Source organism: Tachypleus tridentatus, chromosome 6 (genome assembly GCF_004210375.1).
Source record: "Tachypleus tridentatus isolate NWPU-2018 chromosome 6, ASM421037v1, whole genome shotgun sequence".
NCBI lineage: Eukaryota > Metazoa > Arthropoda > Merostomata > Xiphosura > Limulidae > Tachypleus > Tachypleus tridentatus.
The window spans coordinates 120,030,553-120,057,165 of NC_134830.1; the positions used below are offsets into that span (position 1 = coordinate 120,030,553).

The 26,613-nt window shown below is 35.1% G+C and overlaps 1 protein-coding gene across 4 annotated transcripts; it reads left to right on the forward strand.

Moving 5' to 3' along the window:
* Window positions 1-2,111: 2,111 nt before the first annotated feature.
* On the forward strand, window positions 2,112-24,940 carry LOC143253455 (solute carrier family 35 member G1-like). 4 transcript variants are annotated; one of them, XM_076507378.1, is made up of 3 exons: window positions 2,112-2,342; window positions 22,239-22,299; window positions 22,997-24,940. In XM_076507378.1, exon 3 carries the CDS (start codon window positions 23,032-23,034, stop codon window positions 24,142-24,144), a length of 1,113 nt encoding a protein of 370 aa, XP_076363493.1. In that variant the 5' UTR covers window positions 2,112-2,342; window positions 22,239-22,299; window positions 22,997-23,031; the 3' UTR covers window positions 24,145-24,940. The 4 variants fall into 4 exon arrangements, with proteins under 4 accessions (XP_076363493.1, XP_076363495.1, XP_076363496.1 ...); XM_076507380.1 differs by lacking the exon at window positions 22,239-22,299 and having other exon boundaries at window positions 22,997-24,855; XM_076507381.1 differs by lacking the exon at window positions 22,239-22,299 and having other exon boundaries at window positions 2,112-2,276; window positions 22,997-24,855.
* The last annotated feature ends 1,673 nt before the right edge of the window (window positions 24,941-26,613 follow it).

Below are 26,613 nucleotides of genomic sequence, written 5' to 3' on the forward strand. Positions count from 1 at the left end.
TCCTTCGCCACACGTCGCTCAAACTTGAGGCTCCGCCTTATTTACATATGTTACTGCCATCTTGTGGTAAGGATTATAAAGATTAATTTTGTGGAAATAATCAAAATTGAGAAACATTAAAATTATTTCAGGATATTCATTTCTAACATTGCGTATATGTGTACATAATCACACACAGAAAAAAATATATCTACAAAATCACCACGTTAGGGCCGTGAATGGATTATAAAAGTGATGATCAAACTCTACTATTCGATCAGACAAAAGTTGGCGGGAGGTGCTGATGATTAGTTGCCTCCCTTCTAATCTATCAGTTTAAAAGCAGGCACGCCTGGCTCAGACGTTCTTACGTAGCTTTCCACGAATATTGGAAGACAAACAAATAAAACCATATTATGAATCCTCTCAAAAACATATTTGGAATAAAATATCATTCAAATACTTAAAAAATATCAAAACAAAATTTATAGGTGTCATTATAGGTAAATCAAATAATAATTGTCTTTATTTGAGAAGGGCTTTATGTGTGATGCCTTTACAATTATCAAATTAAATATAAAGGATATTGTTCATTGTTCTCTGACAATGGAAATATTTTCACAACTTCACTAAAATAATTCAAAATATCTTGTGTCTGATAATCTAAAATTCCATATCTCCTCTCTTAAAATTAAGTTTATTTACATTTAAATAAATTATTTAGTAAGGATATTTTATCCTCCCTCCCAACAGCTAAACAATAAACTTTAAAGCTTATAGCACTAAAATCTGATGTTTCATCCCTGCAATCGGCAAAGAGCATATATTACACTGTGCAGTTTTCTGGTTAACAATAAATAAGTCATTTTATGACAATGTTTTGAATACTTTAATGTCTATACCGAAAATACACCCAGTCAGAAAAAAAATACTTCGTGGATGACTTAAAAACTGAGTTGGAATGTTTAATAAACGTTAAATTAAAGAAATTACTGCTCTTCTATGAACATCTGGACTTTAGTATCTTATACACTTCATAGTAACATAATAAATTCACCAGTTTAATTAATTAAATCACATAAAGATTAAATCATTTCAATAATAATTCCAAGAAATGCATCTTACTCACGAAAAATATAATTTTAAAGGTTTTGAAAATTTTAATATATTACACTAAAATCGTTTTAGAAGTATAAATTACACAAGTACAGATTGTTGGAATGTTAACGTAAATTTAGTAAACATTTAGATACATTTTATATTATGTGTGCACACACTTTAAAATATATAGATAATATTGTCATTATAAAAAAAACATAAGTTACACAGTATTACGATATTAATACAGTCCAATGACAAAACCATATTATTTTTAAAATCTTCAAAACATTTACTGTACACTGTACTTGAAGTGGAATAAACTTAATTCTATAATTAGAGTATCAGCTTTTCATTCTCAGACTAGAGATAATTAATTATCTTTAGATTTCTATATGACTGTAAACTTTTGAAGCATATACCTAAACCTATCACATATTGTATACAGCTTTACTTTGCCTTCATTATTATACACAAACCTTCAACATGCACATGATTGGTGTTTTGAAGTGTCTTCTTCTCACATAGTAATCGTGTATTTATAAAGCAATTTCAAGAACATACATCACTGACGCTACTAATTTATTCTTGTGAATTATTTAGCCAGACAAGCTGTTTAAAATGCAAAAAATATCGAATGCGAATCCAAGCTATCATTTTATTTGCCACTTGGCACTGAGTTTTACATTTCAGGGAATTCCATTTCTCTTCAGTCATTTTCTGTAAGTCAGAAGAGTAGATTTGTTGGTCTAACGCCTCTAATACCGCATCTAAAAACTATCCTGCCACCGATAGTTACCTTTTTTTCTTTAATTCTTGATGACGAAGAACCCACTTGAAATAAAAATGTATCTCAGAATGGCTGGTATGGGTATTAACACTTTTATTGATAAGGAAAGAACAACGTTTCGATCTTCCTAGGTCATTTTCAGGTTAAGAAAGAGAGAGTTTGCAAGTAACCGTTCCAGACACGTATTAGGGACGAGAGTATTTCGGGTGCATTTTTTTCTTTAGTTTTCGTACTGATACGGGGAAATAGGCCTAACCAGTGTATCGCGAAATCTTAGCTAGCTCTTTTTTTATTTTGTCAGTTTAACAGATGGTAAAAGAAAAACAACTGTACTTCCCTCTTAATAACGATAGTATTGGCTCTGATCTGCAGCTCGATTTGGAGCAAGTTCCTTGTTTATTTTCAGGAGGTAATAAAATCTGTTTTTAATGAGCTCTTTAGATATTTTCTCCATTTTCTACGTGTTCTTCAGGAGGTAAGTTATTTTCTCGCTTTTCTTTTTCATTTTATCGTGTTAGCAGTTATATCACACGTTCAGAAAAACCTTTCATATTGCACTGTGTGTGTTTTATCACATTTGTAACTTCTGGACTTTCCTTGTTCGTTACAAAATATTCCAAATGCTAAAGTCGTTAGAATTTTGACGAGGTTTGCAGACTAGTAAAGTTTTTAGTGTTATATGACTTAATCTTCCTCTGTCAGTATCTTACTGACTTTATTGCTGTGTAAACTATATTTTTAATATTGTAATTTGTTTACTGGCTAGAGGGCGGATGTCGTTAAGCTAGGCCTATTTGTTTTTCCTTAGTAACGTAAGAGAGCAACGTTACAGCAATATCGTTCGTGACATGTAGTTATTGTAATTAATACCTTCCGAAATTTGCATACAATATATATATTTTACTTTTATTTCTTCATGTTTACAGATGATTACATCACATTCTACTTTTAAATTATATGTGTTTTTAGTTTTAACCCCCACCCCATCCTATAGTGACTCAGTAACAAGGCTTGTTCCTATAAACATTAGTGCTTGTGTTGCTAAAAATCGGGTTTGTGTACACGTGATGAGTACATATAGCTTATTGTGTAGCTTTCTGGTTAATTAACAAGAAAGTTTAATGTATTTCGCGTGTTAAATTAAATACGTTGCTGCAGTTAATCAGGCCACTTGTCAGTACTCTTACCTTTTGTGTTTGCCGTTTTTATTACATTTTCACTTTAATCTACCTATATTGTTTCTGTAATATTTTGAAGACATCCTTTAACATGGCTTGTGCAAACATGGAACTCATACGATTTCTGTAATATAACTGCAGTTGTTGTTTGTTTCATGTGTTGCTGTAGTGAATATTGCAAAATTATACATAAGTACATTCTATGAACCAATGACTGAAAGTAAAAAAAAAAAAAAAAAAAGATGTATGTACAATAATATCTGAACTACACTACATCTGGTATATCTGGAGCCGATGAGCCCTTTCGCCAAATCCCAATAGTAGGTCTCGTCTCATTGGCTGGGATACGACAGACATGTTAATTGTTAAAGTACTATATATATTATCAAATTGTATGAAGAACGATACCTATTGTGATGAGAACTAGAAATGGGTTACTAAAGTGTAATTTATTCGTGATGACGGGAAACCCACTTGAATTAAAAATAACAAAACGATAAAAAACAAACAAGGCGTGTCCTCTGAGAACAGTCATGTAGGAGAAACCTAAAAAAGTGTTGATCTTCAGAGCATAAAAAATATACGGAAACCAAAACAAAGTCATTTTAAACTAATCAACTTCCTGACCTCCTGTGTCCTCAAAGGAATTCTAAGATAGGAGGTAATGTAGGTCTTTTTTTTATCAGTTTTTCTTCCTGTGAGAAGATAACATGACACTAAAGAAACCACACGAATATGTTGAACCTAGTTGCTCTGATATCACACTTCTGATGGTTCATTCTGTTTACTGTAGGCTTTTTAAATTTATAGATGGCGTCATTAGTGTTTAACTGATATCAGGTTTTGAATATTTTTTTTTCATAACTTGTTCTTATAGTTATCAATAATGTCTTGACTTACCTGCTTATGGGTTACATCTCCAACCCTTTTGCCCTATTCTTTAAATTCGTCGACCTTTAAGTTATTTTTGCATCATCTATGTAAAACATTTTAAAGAGACTTCTAAATTACCTGTGTGGTGTATTTTTAATTTTGGGGAAATTTGCTGGTAAAGTCAGTAAATTACCATTTCATACATTGAAAGTGTTACCAGCGAACATCTGGTCATGAGAGAACTGGAAAAGGTATTTTGAGGAACCTTAGAGTCTTTATTCTATTGGTAAAATTTGTGCACATGTGTCCGCGATGACGAGAAAACCCACTTGTAGAGAAAATTATAAATTTTAAAACAGACGGTATGGATAGAGAAAACACTAGTAGATGAGCGAACAACGTTTCGACCTTCTTAGATCATCGTCAGGTCCATAAAGAAAGAAAGGGTTACTGACCGGTAGCTGACCACATGTTTGAAGGTGGTTGTGTAATTGAGTGTGGGAATGTAGAGGGCGTACTTACTTTGGATATTTTTATTAATATAGGTATAAAAGTGTTCCTTTGTATTGGTTTATTTTGGGCTTAAGTTGTTGTATAAGTAAGGCTTCTTTAATTTTACGTTTGTTTATGTTTGTTTCTTTATTTAGTATTTGGGTGTTTTCTATGGTTATGTTGCGTTTATTTGATTTGCAGTGTTCGAAAACGTGTGAAGGTGACATTTTGTGTTCTTTGAATCTGGTTTCCATTTTTCTATTTGTCTGTGATGCAAACAACAGAAAAGACACCAACACGACAAACTACTGACTAACCTCAAAATTAACAGATCCGACCGATAATTAAATACAGACGAGATACATCTACTTAACAAACGACTTAACTTTGCAATAACACCTAGGTACATCCCAACCTTAGAAATTAAAGCATGTTAAGAAGACCTAGCCAGGAGACTTGTGATACTTTCCACAGAAAACAAAAACAACCGAAAACAACCAACAGAAAGAAGACAACTTCAACAATTCTATTGACATCCAACAGCCAAACTTCCAAGAAAAAATTAAAAATTTATATTTTCAAAACACACTTAAAAACAACATCTCAAACGATTTTTTCAAAAAATTTTCTCACAAAACAATCAACATAATGTCACAAAACAAAAAACTAAAAAACAACCTTACAAAAAGAGACATTAATTCCATTAAAAACCTAAAACAAGACAAAAACATTAAAATTCTAAAAGCAGATAAAAGAAACGCTATAGTTATAATGAACACGAATGAATACATCCAAACAATGAAAAACATCCTATAGACACAAACAAATTTAAACCAATACACACAAAGATGAAAAAAGCCAACACAATTTCAAAAACACTTTATTCCTACCTACGCAAGACCGACTCACGCACATCACAAATATACGGCATCCCCAAACCTCATAAACCAGATTGTTCACTATGACCAATAATGTCCACACATGAATCGTTTAATTCCAATCTTGGTAAATACATAGCATGGGCATTCTCCAAATATGTAACATCAGCCAGCTCATTCATCGAAGACTCCTTTAATTTCAAATCTAACTTTAATCAACTTAATCATAAAGCCTTAATGGCTAGTTTCGATGTCATATCCCTCTTTACAGAAGTCTCAACCACTGAAGCCTGCAAGTTAGCCTTGCCTTAGAACTCTACATCCGAGACCCTAACTTATCAATAGACATTACCAACAACCAATTAGCCACCCTCATAGAATTTACCACGATGGAGACAAACTTCATGTTCAACAACCCCAACTATATACAAACAAATGGCCTAAGCATGGGTACTACAGTATCACCAGTTCTAGCCAATATTTTTACGAAACAAGTTGAAACACAAGCAATTAAAACAGCATTACATCCACCACTGTATTGGTACAGATCCACTGCTGGCCAAAATCTTAAGGTCAATGAACATAAAGAAAAAATATGCATTTTGCGTTGTTAGATTTAACCACTTATTTGAGTAAAGCTTGGAAAGATGAAAATACGAAAAGGGAAAATAAAAAAACTTTTAAGCATTTAATAGGGAAAATGTGAACACTATGAAATTAGCCTAAATACTAGCTGGTCAAAAGTTTAAGACCATACTGAAACGAAGCGTTAATCGGTAAACACGAAACGAAATTTAGTCATTTGTCTTTCAGCATTAGCGTTGTCAATATTTCCCACTGACATTTTTTTGTGTTACACTGGGTAAAAACATGGCAAAGGCTAAAAAGTTGACAGAGTTTGAACGTGCCAGAGTTGTCGAGCTGCAAAAGCAAGGTCTCTCTCAACGTGTCATCGCTAGTGAGATTGGGCGTAGTAAAACTGCTGTTGCAAATTTCTTATAAGACCCTGAGGGACACGGAACGAGGATTTCAAGTGGTCGGCCCAAGAAAATTTCGTTGGCGTTGAGCAGGAGGTTTCGACGGATTTTTCGGCAACATATCAGCCGATCGTCGAACCAGATTAAAGCCCTTGCGGACGCAGAATGCAGCTCAAGAACAATAAGACGGCATCTACGAGAGAAAGGCTTTAAAAACCGCAAACGTCTTCAAAGGCCACGCCTCCTTCCACACCACGAAACAGCTCGGTTAAACTTTGCTGAGAAGCACCAAACACGGGGCGTAGAAAAGTGGAAGAAAGTTTTGTTTTCCGATGAGAAAAAAGTTAACCTGGAGAAAACGTTACTGGCACGATAAGGATATCCTACCGGAGACATTTTCTAAACGACACAGTGGAGGAGGTTCCATCATGATCTGGGGTGTTTTCTCCTTCCATGGAACAATGGAGCTTCACGTTATACAGGGACGTGAAACAGCAGCTGGCTACATTGACTTGTTCAAGAGAGCATCCTTATTGACTGAAGGTCCTCGCTTGTGTGGAAATGACTGGATCTTTCAGCAGGACAACGCTGTAATCCACAATGTCCGCAGGTCAAAGGACTTTTTCATGGCTTATAACGTGATTCTTTTGGACCATCCAACGTATTCGCCCGAACTGAACCCCATTAAAAGTGTTTGGGGATGGATGGCAAGGGAAGTCTATAGAAATGGACATCAATTCCAAATAGTGCGTGATCTTTGTGAAGCCATCTTCCCCACTTGGAATAACATTCCAGCCAGCCTTCTGCAAACGCTTATATCGACTACGCCAAAGCGAATTTTTGAAGTTATTTGCAATGCCGATCGTGCAACTCACTACTGAGACCTCTTGTTGAGCATTTCCTACCCTGTTTAGGACTTCTTTTTGGTATGGTCTTAAATTTTGACCAGGTAGTATTAAGGCTAATTTCATAATGTTCACATTTTTCCTATTAAATGCTAAAAAAGTATTTTATTTTTATTTTCCCTTTTCTTATTTTCAACTTTCAAAGCTCTACTCATATAAGTGGTTGAGTCTTATAACGCAAAATGCATATTTTGTCTTTTTGCTCATTGGCCTTAAGATTTTTGCCAGTAGTGTATGACGACACGATTGCGGGATTCAAATATACAGAACACATACTTAAGTTTTTAATCACATTAACTCTATACATCCCAACATTAACTTCATATGTGAACAGGAAGAAAGCAATCAAATATCATTTCTTAACCTCAAAATTGCAATAACCGACACACAATTTAAAACAGAAATCCACCGAAAAATCACCCATACTGGATTATACATTCTTTGGGACTCGGCACATGAAACAAAACAAAAATTCAACATACTAAGAAACCAAATAAACACAGCCATAAAACTATGCTCACCAGATATAATTAACGACGAATTAGACAAAATAAAACAATACTTCATCAACATCAATAAGTTTCCTCCACAAACCGTAGAAAACATTATACGCACACACCTAGACAGAAAGCAAAATCAACCGACTAAAGTAAATATATCTCACGAATCAAAAAATCACGAAACATATACTGCTGTATACCATATAATCCTGACATCAGCAAACAAATAACCAACATTTGGCAAAAATTAGTAACAAAATATGACATTCCAGTTAATACCAAATTTATTCAAAAACCAGGCACAAAACTGAAGTCTATACTATGTAAAATCTACACTGAGAAACACCACACCAACATTATTTATAAAATACAATGTGATAACTGCCACGACTTCTATATTGTAGAAACAAGTAGAAAAATGAAAACAAAATTCAAAGAACACAAAAAAGTCACCTTCACACGTTTTCGAACACTGCAAATCCAATAAACACAACATAACTATAGGAAACACCCAAATACTGAATAAAGAAACAAAAAGAAAAATTTATATTAATAAATATATCCAACATCTAAGCACTCCCTCTACATTCCTACACTCAATTACATAAACGCTTTCAAACATGTGGTCAGCTACCGGTCAGTAACCCATTCTTTCTTTGTGAACCTGACAATGACTGAAGAAAGTCGAAACGTTATTCGCTTCTCTGCTAGTGCTTTCTCTATCCATACCAGTCGTTTTTGAATATATAATACACATGTGTCTTCAACGTAACAACAAATATCATCCACAGAACTTTGTGGGTCTTCACTTTAACAGAAACGTCTTTTACGAGACATTAAGTATAAACATTCTAAAAGGAAAAACAATGAGCATCATCATAAAACTCTTCATCTCAATAAAACATCATCCATATGAGTGTGAGAGTTCGTAACCTCAAAATATATAATCTCGAATAGGATCTCACAGAACATAATTCACAAGATCCTTTTGGTTAACTGGAAAATCGTGCAGGGCTCCTCATCGTACGTGGAAATTTCAACAAAAGTTTTCATTATAATGGAAAAATCGTTTGTGACTGATGCAATGTGTATTTTGTGTACAGTAACATTATTTTCAGACGTCCATTTTGTCAGCTTTGGTGTATCTAATCAAATAATTAGGCTAGGTAGATTAGTAATAGACAAATAACTTTAGCAGGTGAGAACGACTTCAAACTTACATTGAATTATAACCCATATTTGTCAGTTTTCTTCCTCTCTTGACATTTCGTCCAAACAATCACACTCACTTTGTTCGTTTCTATTTTCGTCTTGTTCCACTTGGCACGGAAGTGGTTGCCTGGATCTTCTGGAGGATCAACAGGATCATATCTAGTCTTGTAGATTCTATGATACAATGCAAATGAAGAACTCCATTGACCATGTAATGAATGTCAGTTTATCTATTTAAAAAAACTTCACAGTTTGAATTTAAACCAACGAATGTCTGTTTCTCTAAGGTTATTTAAAATATTAGTTCTACATCACAATGCTAATATAATTAACAAAAAGTGGTCACTGAGTATGCTTGTCGTTTTAACATTTTGTTGTGTCACAGTTTGGTCATGACAATTGTTTAAAGTCGCCTGGCATAAAACGTACAATGGATTGAACGTAGGCAGAGTTCAGTTTATGATTAGGGCTTCCTGCAGTTCTAAAGTGCTTCTCGGTTTTTTCTTCTGCATTTTGTTATCCAACATCTTTAAGAAGTTTTTGATAGAGTTGAGATCTGGACTGTTGCTTGATCAGTGTATATTTTGATCTTCTCGATTTAAAAATAGTCATTCACCTGAAGCAACAAAATCAAACCTAAAATGTAATTTCAATAGATGTAGAGTGAAGTTTTCACTTTATTTTACGTGTACAGCAGAGAGTACATGAATATTACCAGCATTTTTAATTGTCTGGTGTGAAGCAGAGTGAAACTGAATAGTACACTGGTCAGTTTCACCAAAGTGGTAACGAATTGTTGGCTTTAGCTGAAATTTGAGGATCTCGATGAACTTGTTGACAATGACAATGTCCTTAAACAAATGTACGATTCCCACACCCTGGCCAGAGATGAATTTCCAGTAATTCACCATACATGAAATTATTTTGCACTTACGTGTATCAAAGCCTTAAAACAGACTGTGATTCGGAAGGAAAGTGTGAAAACATTGGATGATGCAAACACATTTTTTGGTGACTATGTGATCCATATGACGTCACAGTCGACTTCTTATGCCGAAGGGTAACATCTTCTTCTCCTTATAAACTTTACATGTGTTCATTTGACCTGAAGACGTTTAGTTATAGAAATTTAAACTTCATCTTGCCTGTACCCTTTGCAGTTTGGATCTAATTGGAAGACAATTTGATGAAATACCTGTTTTCACCAAATGACCATGAAGCCAGTATTTTGTCAAAACGACACAACTGTTAACAAATTAATACATATGGCATGGTAACGTGACCAAAAATTATTTTTAAATGGTGCTATAAGTTCACCATAAGAACGGTTTTACAAGGTTCTGTGTGGTAAACAGATATGGTGGTTAAGAAGCCGATATATCTTAGTTTTCGTGAGCAATGTCTTTATCCAAAAGTTGGATATGGGATGCAGGCCCGAGTGCACGTGAACTTGACAGCGATGTTTGTTTGTTTTTGAATTTTGCACAAAGCTACTCGAGAGCTATCTGTGCTAGCCGTCCCTAATTTAGTAGTGTAAGACTAGAGGGAAGGCAACTAATCATCACCACCCACCGCCAACTCTTGGGCTACTCTTTTACCAACGAATAGTGGAATTGACCGTCACATTATAACGCCCCCACGGCTGAAATGGCGAGCATGTTTAGCGCGACGGGGATGCGAACCCGCAGCCCTCAGATTACGAATCGCACGCCTTACCACGCTTGGCCAACAGCGATGTTACTTCCACACTGTTGAAGTTGTAGTATGACAAAGTAACATAAAGAGTCGTCTACACTTCATATCACCCAGAACGCTCTAACCAATCTACTGATAGCAAAAGCTGTGGATGATTTGTGTTAGTGTCGCCACACTGTGGCTGTGTACTCAAAGCGATGTCTCATTATACTGACCTGTTGTTCCAAACATAACATTATGGTACAGCCATTATATCTTTTGTTTCTTCCATTATTTTCTTGTATACCAGCCTATGTGGCGCCCCTTGTATCATTTGCAGAAACTAATGGGATGCATCTTCTGTGATCTCTCATATTACATAATATATGGTTCTTATTTTACACATTTAGATTGTAGATTATTTCGAGTACTCAGAACACATTCATACCAGCTGTTCTGAGATACAAAAAATATATAACTTGGACAGGTCCCAATGTACACGTGAACTCAGCGACCAGACCACGTACCCCAACGATTTAACTGCTTCTAATTTTTAACTGACCAGTCAGTAGCACGCGCGAGCAACAGGGTTCTCATATGTTTCTTTGAAATAAATAGTAGGATTGACTCTTACTTTTATTACGCCTACACAGAATAGCTAATAGAATTAAACATAAAATAATTTGTATTAATGACTTGTCCAGCGTTACAATCACTACAACTTATAGCTTAACCACCAGATGGCAATAGTATACTATATATATTCAAATCATCCTTTCCTGTGTCGAAACACACAACAATAAAATCGCAAGGACGGACGAAGAGAAAGCTGACTTATCAGCTGACTATTACAAATCCTCTTTTAGCGATTTAAACTCAGTAGATTTCGACACACAACACCAACACCATGTCAACAACTACATAAAAACAAACCAAGCTTCATTCTCACCAGGATTTCCCGGCGAGACACTAGAAGCATACTCAAATTCAATCAATAGAAAAATAACCACAACCGAACTAAAGATTAATATCAAAAACTTGAACAACACTTCCCCCGGACATGACCAAATACCAAATATTATTCTCAAAAAAAGTTCCACTCTCCTACTACAACACCTCACAAACATCATGAACATTTCACTAGCAACCGGGTATTACCCTGACACGTGGAAAAAAGCCATCATAACAACGATCCCCAAGAAACACACTAACAGAACAAATCTAGATAATTTCCGCCCCATCAGTCTGTTAAGCTGCCTTGGCAAACTGATGGAGAGAATTATCGCCAACCGTCTCCTCCATTTTTGCGAATCAAACAACATCCTTCCAGAATCTCAAAATGCCTCCAGAAAAAATAGACAAACAACAGATCACCTCACACGACTCACCGAATCAATCTACAAAGCTTACAACAACAATCAAGTAACCATCGGGGTTTTCCTAGATGTTAAAAAAGCATTCGACAGCGTTTGGCACAACGCCATCATATACAAACTAAATCACCTACAAATAAATCCCACGATAGTCAAATGGATTTCAAATTTCTTAACCAATAGAACAGCACAAGTAAAAGTCAATAAAACCATATCCAAATTATTTAATATAACGGCAGGAGTGCCCCAAGGATCAGTCCTCTCTCCACTTCTATACATAATTTTCGTCAGTGACATACCTTTTCCAAATCTAACATACACACACAATTCACAATACGCAGACGACATCGCAATCTGGAGCACCTCCAGAAACCCAGTAATGGCCATGTCTCGCGTACAAGAATCACTAAACAACGTCTCAACATGGAGCAACAAGTGGAGGGTCGTGTTAAATCCGACAAAAACACAAGCAATCACCTTCTATAGAAAACTAAAGAAGCAAAGAAAAATCTAGAAAAATAAAACTATCACTTGGAAACACAACCATTAACATGAGCAAAAACATCACATTCCTTGGCGTCACTTTCGACACAAAACTAACATGGAAAAAACACATAAACAATATACACTCATCAATCAGAAAAAGGATTTCATATCTAAAGACTATAACTGGTAAACAATCGAAATGCGCACCGAACACCATTATACAAATATACAAGGCTTACATCCGTCCACTAATAGAGTACGGATGTCAAGTAACATACAATATGTCAAACAACACACTCCAAAAAATCCAAGTGCAACAAAACAGAATGTTAAAATTCGCATTCAGTTTACTATCATTTACGCCAACAAATTATCTACACCAAATTAGTAATTTACCAACTATAAGAGATAGAATAACAGAACTTTCTCTCAAATATTATCTAAAAGCAGAAAATAGAAACAAACTAACGGCATCACTACACAAATTATCAAGTGCACCAACAAAATACATATCACCTTGCAACATATTTCAAGAATCACAATCCACTCAACAAAGAATCTAAATAAATAAAATCCATGTTATTAAGATGAATTCCTTTTTTCAGGTACAGGGCACACGACAGGCAAAACTTTCGGGGCCTGTCGTGTGAAAGTGGGTTTTCTCGGGGCGCTCCCGTTTCCCCCCACATCAAAATCTTTGGGCATTGGATTTCTAGATCCCAGCCCAGGCAACTCTTTTGCCAGACCCTGAATCGTGCCGTTTGATTTGATCTGGATTTGAATGAATTACATTCATGTTCACATCTGCCTAACTTTTTCCTTTCGGGACAGGTCCCGGCCTTTCTTTCCACTGCTGCCTTTGCCTCCACCCAAAACAACATTTAGAAAGACATCCTCCACCCAAAAAGTCAAGAATAATAACGATAATTAATTTATTAAAATAATAAAAAAAAAATCTTAATCTTAATAACAATCCACGAAAGGGGACGAAGAGGAACCACAAGGTTCCTGAACACCCCAGTTGGAGAGAGACCTCTTCTGATTTCTCTCTCTCTAAACTGAACCCCTGCCACGTTAGTTTAGTTTAGTTAGTTTAGTTCCTGTGTCGAAACGGTAATTAAAATATCAGTGCTAAGCTCCGACTTCATAGTCACAAGTGCGTATGAAAATGGTGATAAATTACCTCTGGACAAGATGCCAGTCTGTCGCAAACTGTACATCGAATTGAATGATGTAAAAAAATTATGTAAATTTATATAAACCTATATAATATTAGGTTCAATTACATTATAGAAACCAGAATAATTTAATTATACAAGTTTAATTTTTCAGAAATCCAAGTCCAGTAAAACAACTTCTCTCATTTCTGACATAAGATAATGTTATATGACGTCACCATACCTGCTGGTATCAAAATGAAATGATAAAAATGCTTCCTAGCACACTTCAGTATCGATTAACACAGCACTACAAATGCAGGTCCCTATATTTCGGTATCACAATAACACATTAGATTTATCCTGTTGAAATAAACACTGATAAATAGTTTGGTTTAGTTTTTGAAATTTCGCACAAAGCTCCTCGAGGGCTATGTGTGCTAGCCGTCCCTAATTTAGCAGTGTAAGACTAGAGGGAAGGCAGCTGGTCATCACCACCCACCGCTAACTCTTGGGCTACTCTTTTACCAACTAATAGTGGGATTGACCGTCACATTATAACGCCCCCACGGCTGGGAGGGCGAGCATGTTTGGCGCGACTCGAGCCTTCAGATTATGAAGCGCACGCCTTAACGCGTTAGGCCATGCCAGGCCCACTGATAAATACAGTGATCATTTGGCATGTAGTGACCATTAACATTTTTTTCAATATTTTCATAAGTTCTAGAATCTTTGATATCTTAATTTTATAATGTAACTTCACGGTAAGGTTCATTCATGAAGTATGTTACTCTGTCTCATTACAATAAATATGAAAGGTCTTGAATGCACATAATATAAAAAAATAAAATAAAAAAACATTTGCCCTTTGTAATAGATGACTATAGTATCATGGACTTTGTTCAATCACAATATCCGGTGTCCATTTCTGTACTATTCACAAAAACAAATGGTAACAAAGTCAGTCTGTAAAAATGATATTCGAGTTTAATTGAAAAGATTTTAGGGGTCTCAAATTCGACTCTCGTTATGGGACATGCTAACCCCTGGGGGACACTATATTATGACCGTCAATCCCAGTTCCATTTAGTCAGCCCTGGATTAACCATTGAGCAACATAAGAACGTACTTAGAGCACGAAGGGATGGGGAGTATGATAGAGATTTTCCTCTAGCTATCATGCCCTTAACTCTTTCATTGTCACACTCAAGTCGATTTTTTTTGTAATTGTCTTTATCTGCTGTGTTCGACTTTACTCTGTGTTTTTTTTTTTTTTGACTCGGTGAGTGACTTAAATTTCGATAAACTACTAAACTTTGAATCTGAAGTAAGAAGTCATTGATTTGCGAAAGATTACTGTAAAGAACAGTACAGAATGTTGATAAAACTTTAGATAAAAGATGATCGTATGTTGCAATGTCTGACCTTAAAGCTGAAATATTTTTCTCAATCATTTCTTCTGATGTGGCTATTTATAAGAACTTATAAGCAGTGGAACCGTCTTGCGTTACCTTTTACTGCTTTATTCAGTCTCATCTACAGAAAAATAAGAGTATAATACCACAGAAACATAAGTCAAACAAAATGGTGACAGATGAGTACAGAGACGTGGCTAGTTTTATGTTCTTTCGGCTTCTGTTTTCGTACGTTATATTTGGGTTATTGTATCGTTTGTTTTACTTTTATTTGCGTTAGTGTTGCATTACACTATGTAACAACATTTTTACTTTTTTTTTTGTTCCAGAGCAGAAAGTGTCATTTCCCAATTGTTTATGTCTAAAGTAAATGGAAAAGACCTATTTTTCTCTCCAAACTTTGCTTTTGTGACCTAGGTAATGAAAATTTCAAATTTACCCATTTTCCAGAACATTCCAGGTAGATTCAGAGTTGAGTAGCTGAGTTCCCGAGTTACAAAAATTTCAAGAAATTTCTAGAATGTTGTAGAACTAACGATAAATTTCAAGAACCTTTAGAATTTTTTAGAACTTTCCATAGTAATATGTACACAGGGGCTCACCACTTCAGTTTAATTTTAGCTGTCCAAGTGAGCACATAGACCTATCTAATTTTATTAGAGATGGCATCAAGAAGCTGCAAGCATTCTCCAGATGTGTTCTGCTATGTATGTGGCCAATTTATCAAGACAAGAGCGAAAAAGTACTGTGACAGAATCTTCTAAAATGTGTGAAGCCTACAAGGTATATTTTGACATGTCTGTCGGGGATTAAGACAAACCCTGGGCACCTCATTTTACCTGCGAGCACTGCAAAAAAACTCTAGAAGTAAAACGGACAATTTTTGCTTGCTCGAATAGTAAGATTTAAAATACAAATTTTAAACCTTTTAAAATTTAAATATCTTTTTTGGTTTTACTTTCCAATAGTATAGAAAAAATATCACAAAATATTTTGCATGAGCCTCTTACACATTAGTTGTGGATGAAATAAATTTATTCTTCATAATAACACCGCAGAGCACTACAACAGGAAGCACTGGCCACAACGAACCTGGTTCTTTGTGCGAAGGCACAATTTCAAGTGTGAGCCATTAGTGGACCTCCAGAAGGTGTTGTTCCCACGACTGCACATGAAATTGGGTCTTATGAAACAATTTGTCCCAGCTATTGATAAGGAGTCTGCAGCCTTTAAGTACCTTCGAGACTTCTTCCCTAATGTGTCTGAGGCAAAGGTCAAAGCTGGTGTCTTCGTTGGACCACAAATAAAGAAGATCCTGGAGTGCACATAATTCTCCAAGAAACTCAGTGGGAAGGGGAAAAAAAGCTTGGTGGCTGCTTTGTCGCACTGGTTCGGGGCTTCTTGGGCAATCACAAGGCCGAAAATTATGTGGAACTGGTTAAGGCACTGGTGGAGAACTACGGCAAAATAGGCTGCAGGATGTCCCTGAAAGTTCATATTCTTGATACTCATCTTGATAAATTTAAGGAGAACATGGGAACATACTCAGAGGAGGAAGGCGAGCGCTTCCACCAAGATATACTGGACTTTGAACGCCACTACCAAGGAGTGTATAACGAAAACATGATGGGAGACTATATTTGGGGGCTGATACATGAAAGTGATTTACATTACAGTCACAAATCTCAAAAAACTACTCACTTCTAAACATTTTTGTATAACTTTAGTATAAATACATGTAAATCTTGTTTCATATGTTGTTTTATTCAGACCTTATGTAAATGAAAATGTGCAAATTTGCCCATTTTTACATAGAAAATGGGTTAACTTCTAAATTTCATTATCCAGGTCACAAAAGCAAAGTTTGAACGGAATAATAGCCATTTTCTGTACTTTTACAACATAAGCAATTAAGAAATAACATATACTATCCAGGAACAAATTAATGAGTGTAATTCATGTGTGTTTTGTAATGTTTTTATAAGTGTTTCTCACTGAAACGTTTCTGAGCCGTAATGTTTTTGGCTTCATAGAACTTGCTGTAAAAAACAAACAAACAAACCTTCTTTGTGTGTGAGTACATGTTTTGAACTTTATCATATCAAGAAAAAATTAAGAAAGAAATGCCACTGTAGCAACTCCACCGTCCATAGATTACTTGTAACCTATAAGAGTGTTTGGGCATGTATGTATTCTCTTGTGATTATGTAATAATATAAACAGATCTGAAGCTACGATTTACTTAGGGGATAAATACAAAGGTGCCCGGTATTAAATGTGATTTAAGACCGAGCATACTTGTTTTTATCCCCATTCATAAATAGCCAACAAAATTTTGTCAAGTACGCCATTTTCAGACACAAGAATGGAGATCACAATTATATTCTCCTTACTTCTTCCTTGAGCCTATCCTGACGTCATAATGTCCCGACCCGGCCCGGCCCTCTGGTAATGGTTTTTTTACGAGACGAAGGAACAATCGGATACAGAAACACAGAGACAACGACGACAAACATTTTGGTGTAATTCAACTATCTTGCGACTATAAATTCAGATCAGTATGTGTTCTGATACATTTCTGAAAATTTGGGAAAACAACTGACTGATTGGAGCAGTCTAAAGGCGATAATTCAACCTTTTAGGTCAAATAGCGTAAGACTTCGATATGTACGACAGCATAATTCTTAACGATGTTATGTATACACTATATTACTAGTAGTAGTACAGTACTGTAGCACCGTGGTCATACAAAGATACTGCATAGAACCGACAAATCAACAAAATCACTGAGTGCATGAGTTAAACGAGTTCATGTGGGTAAGGTTGGTACTGAATACTCGGCTTAACGTCAGTGGCTTCAGTTGCAATGTATTAGCATTAGGCCTAACGTTAATGTTGTTACTTGAGAAATGAGTGACAATAACGTTAGGTCTAAACATTGTAACTAGTTTAGTGTAAGTACACTGGAAACGCTACTGTAGCCTGGAATAATGAAGTGGACTATTCCCAATTTAAGACAGTCGTTTTGAATTTGCCTTCACGTCCAGACATGCAGATGAAGTTTCAGACATATGCCTATTTTGTTCATGCATGGGTTGTTGGCCCATCTAAAGTCACCAGGTCAAAACTGAGCTCAAAGTTAAGGTTACAACTCATTCTTCAGATATTTGATTAAGATTAAGGTACTCTCGCCTAGGCCTAACCCAGTATTTAGTAGTTAAATGTGCAGTACAGTTTACAATTGATTATATGTTACGTCTGTGTACTAGTACAGAAGTATCACTATGTATATAGGCCACTACAGTAAGTGTTGTTGATCACAGATTGTTATGGAATACTTTTTGGCTCACAATGGATTTGCATATTACCATTGACATTACTTCTTGCATACAGCTACCATAACAACAACCTTAACGAAACTCTTGCAATGACTGAAAACTAATTCTCCTAAAATGGATTGAAGCTGGCTCTAATGGTTTTCAACGAATGAGAATGCAGCAAATCAATAAAGGTATTTATGAATTTATGCTTATGTGTTGATGGACCTAAGTTCGAGGATAACTTTCTGATAATCTTTGTCTAAATGTAGATCTAGAGAGTTTAGTATGTTTGACTGTCTTACCAACGTTTTACTTTATGAATTTCAGTGTTTTTCTAATCATTATAATTATATACGATCCATATTATTTCGTGTTTTTTTATATTTTTGTTTCTGTATTTTTCAGACTGCAAAATGAAACGTGCTCAGTTAACTGGTGAACGAAAGAGAAAGCTGGCAAAAAAGAACCAACAAAAGGCATTAGATAGCACATAATTTTTTCACTGAACTTACACAACAAGATCTTCCAAATCAAAACCCATCTCTGCCATGAGAAGTCACTTGTACTGTATCTGACTCTGACATGATTAAAGTTGAACCAAGCTTCATACTTACAAGTACCACTTTGTCCATTTGAAGGTCAGAACATCATGATGACGTTGAGGTGTCACAAGCTTGCTCAACTGGAACAACTTTCACAACTGATCTTGCTTTGCCTGTAAGTTCTCCAGATATCTCTAGTGTTAATGTTGATGCAAGTTGCTCTACAAGACAGTTTGAAGTTGAAATAATTTCTGAAAATGAAAATTACTGAACTATGGTAAAATGCTTCAGTTTACAAAAGATGAAGAAACTAAAGCAAAAGATCCAGGGTTGTGGCTCGATTTCTCTGCTGATGATGTGACTTATTGGATTGCTTGTGGACCCACTGACTGTCAACACCACAATGGGCCATTTGGCAAATCTTGTTGAACTTTCAATAGTGGCAAACCAACGAGATACTGTTTGCAAAAACTTTTCTCTTAGGTAAAAGCCAGTGATGAGCGATACAAGAGAGAGTGATTATTGTATTCACCATCAACAGGATCACTTTACTGCTTTGTTTGTAAACTTTTTGCCCTAAATTTTCCTCTGTTGAAAGAGAAGAATTCAGTGACTGGCGAAATACCATTGTAATTGATCATCATGAAAGAAGTACAACTCATCAAGACTCTATGCTAACATATTTATCTCCGCAGACAAGGTTTAGGCTTGCGACAAGAAATGGAAAAACAAATTAAAGAAGAGTGCAATTACTGGGAAATATCTTGGAGCGTGTAATAGCTGTTATTCGTACGTTAGCTGAACATGGCCTGGCTTTTCGAGGAACAGATGAAAAATTTGGTTCAATGCAGAATGAGAATTTTTTAGGGCTGCTTGAGCTCATAAGTCAGTTTGATCCATTTTTAGCAGGGCACATTTCGAAATGTGGAAATTCTGGGAAAGGAAATCCTTCTTACTTGTCCAAAACCACATGTGAATAACTCATTGAACTAATGGCTCCGAAGATCCACACGTTCATTGTTGATGAAGTAAAATTTTCTGGTAATTTTGGCTTGTCAGTTGACGCTCGATCTATCACATATATACATCAGTTAAGTGTTGTACTTCGATACTTAAAAGATAGGCAGCCGATTGAACGCTTTTTAACCTTTCTGGAACTGAAAAGTCATACCGGTGCGGAAATGGGAAACCAGTTATTGTAATACTTACATGTAGTTTTCAAACTTAATTTTTCAAAATGTAGGGGTTAGTCTTACGACAATGCTGCTAACATGTCTGGGCGTTATAAGAGGATGCAACAAAAGATTTTAGAAGAAATTAAGTTTGCCATATATGTGCCATGTGCAGCCCATTCACAAAATCTGGTAGGCTGAAGTGCTGTTTACTGCTGTCAAGTGGCAGTTAATTTTTTCTCTGCAATGCATTTACTCTATACATTTTTTTTTCAGCCTTAACCAGCCAGTGGAAAATTCTTAATGCTTGTCTTGGAAATGAAAGTGTGTTAAAATCCCTCTCTAACGATACCAAACTAACTACGCACTTTAAGGAACGACTTTGAAAGATTTGAAGGAATTTCAAAGGAAATACTCTCAGATGTTGATTACAATGCAGCTTAAACTCGCAAACGTGTCAGAAAGAAGGTAGTCAATGCCGGAGATGCAAAAGAAGTAGTTCTGAATTCTAGAGATAAATTTCATTCATCACCTTCTACAAAATTGTTGACAAACTAGAAACCAAGATAAAAAGAAGAGGAGAGGTGTACAAAGAAATAACAAACAAATTTTCTTTCCTAAGTGATGTGTCATTTCATCTGCTGAAACTGAAAGGCACTCTCAGTGTTCCAAAAAAGCTAATTTATGCTTACCCAGGGGATTTGGACACTAATCTCTATGCCGAGAGCAGTTTCACTCATATGTACGTCATAAGTTCAGTGCAACAAAAACTGTAAAAATCAGATTCAGTCATGTTGAACTTTATAAAATAATTTCAGAAGACAAAACTGAGTGTGCATTTCCAAACGTAGACATTGCATTGTGTATATTTTTAACATTAATGGTCACAAATTGCACAGCTGAGTATTCATTTCCTCAACTCAAGCATATTAAAAGTCCCAACAGAACAACTATGCGACAAGACAGAGTGGATGCCTTGTCTCTGCTAAGTATAGAATCAGATTTGTCACGCCAAATTAGCTTTGAAGACATGATCAAAGACTTTGCAATTAAAAAATCTAGAATAAAACTTTTTAAAAATTTAAATAAATATTAAGGTATAAGTAAATAATTTGCTTACAGGGTTTTAAGTTCAAAGTGAGAAATTGTTGACATCAAAGTGAGAATTTTTTTGCATAAAAGGCTTTTCAGTAAATTTTTCATTTTTGTTAAGATCAAAGTGTGAATTTGTTAACATCAAAGTGAGAATTAACTCAGAGTGAAAATAAATATACAGTAAAAATAATTCTCTTTAATTATCATTAATTTAATAAGTGATTTCCCTCATCATTTCTAAGTAAAAGGCTTCAGTTATTGCTTGATTTTGATCAATGCCCAATCTATTAAATAAATAAAATAAAAAAGTTTTTATTTAATATAGTTGTGGGGGTCTGACCTGGAAGAAAACTGAAGAAGGGTTATAAATTTTCAAACTTTTATTTCACTTTCAGCACTTATTGAGTCTTAATGTCTTGTCAGTGAAGCAGTGGAGGGGCCGAGGGGGACATCATTGTTGTGCTGTACTTGGGGCGTCAATTGCCCTTAATCCGGCCCTGCATGATTTAGTAAATAAATAACCCAAGAAACAACAGAAGAAAGTCTTAACTGACTGCCTTTCCTCTGGTCTATGATTTCGAAAAGAAGAACGGCTAGCGAAGATAGTAGCTTTAGGCGAAATTCATATAACAAGCGAACAAATTAATTGCGAAGACAAACAGAAAATTGCTATAAGTTCTGTATCAAATAATAAAGATACTTAATTGTCATACACTCGTTTCGTCCATACTTTACTTAAGCTATTTGTTTAGTCACAGTTACTGAGTTAGGGCTAGTATGTAAAAAGCATCATGAGCTAAATTAAAATGATATAGACTACATTTGTAATAATGGCAACTACCAGATATCTAGAATTTTGATTGGCAAGTTCTATAATTCAGAGGTTAGGAGAGACTGATTTCCAATGATTAATTCTTAATTAAAGGTTGTATGATATTTTAAGTTTGCATATAAGTATATATAATTAGAAATTCTAATAACATACATAACGAAATATTTCATAGTTTCGAAAAGCAATACTTCCTGTTGGTGTCACGTGGCACACATATATAACTTTTCACTGACACAATCATCTACATATATCTCTTCACATGTTGATGGTTGTTTCTCATACATTCACAGGAACTGATTCTCAGCCACGACAAAATCTTCTGAAGAGAAGTATTTATCAGTACAAGTTGAGGTATTTGAATAGCTTTACCTATATATTAATTGAGAATATGATTATTGTATCAATTTAACTGACCCTTTACTTTTAGTTACTAAGAGAGTAAAAATCAGTTTAACATAAATTATGACGCATGAACTAAAAATCTGTAACCGTGACGCTAACTGTAGACTAAGGAAATGATTACCAGTTCGCTCCACTTTCAGAAATAATTTCATTACACAAACACAACACTAACAAGTATTAAAGACAGTAAGGTACAAGTGTAAGTGTCTTTACATCATTTGTTTTATTTGTAAAAGTTATACATCATTTATGAAAAGTCATCCGTTAATCGTCTGTCCTACTCGACTTCGTGACAAAATTAAAACTTCCTTGTTCTGGGTACTGATGCTGACTCATGTTAGGTGATAAGGAAGGAGAGAAGAAAAGGCTTAAAACATTAACTCCAGCTGCTTTACTATAATATAAAAAAAGGCTCATATGACTTATTCTACAACTTTGGATCATGAAAATTCTTCCTTTGCACTTTTATACTTCCAATAGTTGGATGCACAAATACACTTATCCAGAATATAAATATAATTTTTCTTCATAAGTTAAAATTAATAATTTTATGTGGATAAGTACTGATCCGTTAATGATGTTTTATAGGTATATATTTGTGGCATAAGCTCGTTACTAATATTACAATTTGTATTACACTTTGTAGTCCCTCTGTAGTTCAAAGTCTATCAAGAAGATCAGATGAAGAGCCCTCAAGATGATGTCCTTCACAGCAAACCCTGTTCAGAAAAGGAAGGAAGCTATTTAGAAGACATGTCCTCTGATGCAAAACTGGAGTTTGAGATGGACGAGAAAGGAGTCTCCTCTAAGAAAACGAGAAGTACATTTCAAAACAATAAGAAATCAAGACGTTTCAAAGGAGTGTTTTTTACATTATCTTCCGGCATATGTTTCTCTTTGAACGCTGTTATTGTGAGATATTTACAGAATGTATATCCAGGTCAAAAAGCTCTTTTTCCTTTTCTTGGTATATTTATTTTTAATTTACCGATATTAATACACTCTAAACAAGAACCATTTGGTCCAAGTAATATCAGACTTATGGTGTTTTTACGTGGAATATTTGGATCATTTGGTTTGTTTATGAGGTTTTATGCTTACCATTTCCTTCCCATCGCAGATGTTTCAGTAATCGTCTTCAGTGTTCCAATCTTTGTGACCATTTTTGCCAGGATCTTTTTAAAGGAACCTTGTGGATGGTTCGAAGGTATTATGTTACTCTTTACTATTGTTGGAATTACATTAATGACTAAGTTACCACTCCAATTCCTCCAAGGTGAAGAACGTATTGATGTTTTAACTAAAGACCATATTTTTGGTATTTTTATGGCCTTAGGATCTACAATACTTGTCTCACTAGTATATATAGTTATTCGTAAGGCTAAAGGTGTTTATCATTCAGTGATTTTATTCAATTTTGGATGGATAGGTGTCACAGTTTCTACTATTGGTACACTTGTGTTTGGAGAATTTTCTCCCATCTCTTGTGGCCTTAATCAGTGGCTTATTATTGGATTGGGGTTTCTCAGTTGTATCGGACAAATACTATTCACAAAGGCGCTTCAAACTGAGCAGGCCACACTAGTCTCTCTTCTTCGAAGTGGTGGTACCATTTTCTTTTCTTACTTGTGGCAACTGCTATTCTTCAGAGAAATTCCAGATGTCTGGAGTGTTGGAGGTGCATCTGTGATTTGTACATGTGTTTTCCTGACTATTGCACATAAGTATTTCTTGTCACTCCCTCCAGATTCTTCCATCAGGCAGTATTTTAGAAGTCGTGTGCCAAAACCTTGACCTAAAGCACTATTACTTGACCACTCTCTGAAGCCTTTATATAGTTTTATAAATTGAAATAACCTAGAATTATAACGAGGATAAGCTTTAGATGAGAGGTATATTCATGATTTTGTTTTACATAAACATCAAAAGTCTGATTTCAACGTTTCTATGTTATCCGTTGGTTCTAAATATTTCATTATCTGAAGATGTTGATGTTCCTAGAGTAAACTTCTGTTACTTACATAAAATTGTAACTTTTTAAAATATTTGTTGGCTAGAGATATAACGTCATTACTTGTTAAAAAATATCAGATGTTGAGTAACGTATTTCTGTTATGTAACTTGTTGATACAATTATTAATAATGATTACTTTACATATTTATGTCTTCACTCATTTTTTCCTTTTCTTTAAATTCGTTCACTTTAAACCATTTTTACATCATTTATGTAAAACGTTCTTAAGAGATTTAAATGATTTTCTAGTTAATTTGAGAACATTTATTCCTAACGTCAGTAAATTACAGTAATGTTAACAGTGAACATATGTTAAAATGGAGAAGTGGAAACATGTTAAATATACCAGTAATCATCTTCACTGAAGTAATCAAACAACCTAACTGACAAACCATCTTCAGGATCGCTTGTGTCTTTATCTGATGGTAAAGAGCTTCACAAACCATGTTCTGAGTGTCAGTTTATCTATCAATAAATTTCACAAACCATGTACTGAGTATCAGTTTATCTGTCAATAAACTTCACAAATCATGTTTTGAGTGTCAGTTTATCTATTAATAAACTTCACAAACGATGGCTCGGCATGACCAGATGGTTAAGGCGCTTGACTTGTAATCAGAGGATCGAGGGTTCGAATCCCCGTCACACCGAACACACTCACACTTTCAGCCGTAGAGACGTTATAATGTGATGGTTAATCCCACTATTCGTTGGTAAGAGAGTAGCCCAAGAGTTATCTATAAATAAACTTCACAAACCATGTACTAAGTGTCAGTTTATCTATCAATAAACTTCACAAACCATGTACTGAATATCAGTTTATCTGTCAATAAACTTCACAAATCATGTTTTGAGTGTCAGTTTATCTATTAATAAACTTCACAAACGATGGCTCGGCATGACCAGATGGTTAAGGCGCTTGACTTGTAATCAGAGGATCGAGGGTTCGAATCCCCGTCACACCGAACACACTCACACTTTCAGCCGTAGAGACGTTATAATGTGATGGTTAATCCCACTATTCGTTGGTAAGAGAGTAGCCCAAGAGTTATCTATAAATAAACTTCACAAACCATGTACTAAGTGTCAGTTTATCTATAAATAAACTTCACAAACCATGTTCTAAGTGTCAGTTTATCTATTAATAAACTTCACAAACCACGTTCTGAGTGTCAGTTTATCTATCAATAAATTTCTCACTTTCAATTTAAACCATCGATTGTTTAAGTTTATTTAGAAATATATCTCACTTTATTCTTCCTGACTGTTTTTTTTTTTAATTATTTTAAACTTTACCGAAAAGTTTTGGAAACTATTCAGTTGAATAAACACATATACAATAATGAGAATGTAAGAATATTGATCACAAGGTTTCTGAAACTTTTAAAATAAATATAAAGGGAATGTTTACACTGTTATTAAAAACTTATTAACAGTTATAGGTGTAACAGTTAGCTACCTCTTCTGTATAACTAGGTGAAAGAGCTGAGGGAACAATAACAACAGAACGTATTTTTGGTGTGTTTTTTTAGATTTTAACCCCATCAGGTTTTCCTCATTCGTGTATGTTATAGCACGTAAAGCTAAAACCGCCCATTTTTCAGTCATGTTATCAAACTCTACCTGGCTGGACATATTCGTTAGTACATCAGGACATCTCTATTTTGGAAAACCATCTTTGATTTCGTGTAAATTTGATCAGTGGCTTATCCTTGCTATGGGCTTTTCTTGGACAAGTGTTTTACCAAGATAGTCATAGCTGACTAGGTCATCTTAATTTCACTTGTTATACCTACTGGCAGCCTCGGATTAAAGTATGAGCTTACCGGGCTGGACTCCAGGGCCTCACGCTAATTAGGGGGCCTCAAGCTGTGACTATAAATGCATTGCACGTAGAGGTTCTGTCTCGAGGAGGCCTCTATAAGTTGAAAAGCCTAGGGCCAATAAAACCTTTGATCTGACCTTGGTTACTGGCAACATTTTCTTCTTTTGCATAATGTAAGTGCTAGTTTTTAAAGAAATCACAGATATCTGGGCTACTAGCGGGAAGGTGTTAAATGATTCTTGTGTTTACTTTTTTAATCACCTTGTGTGAGTAGTTTCTTTCACTCTCTGTAGATTATCCAACCCGTCGCTTTTTTATTCTGTAATTAAAAGTTTTCAGCGTATTAATACACGATACTCATCACAACTGACTGGATTTCTTCTTTAGTAAATAATCGTATGTTTATAGGACATCCCACAATTAT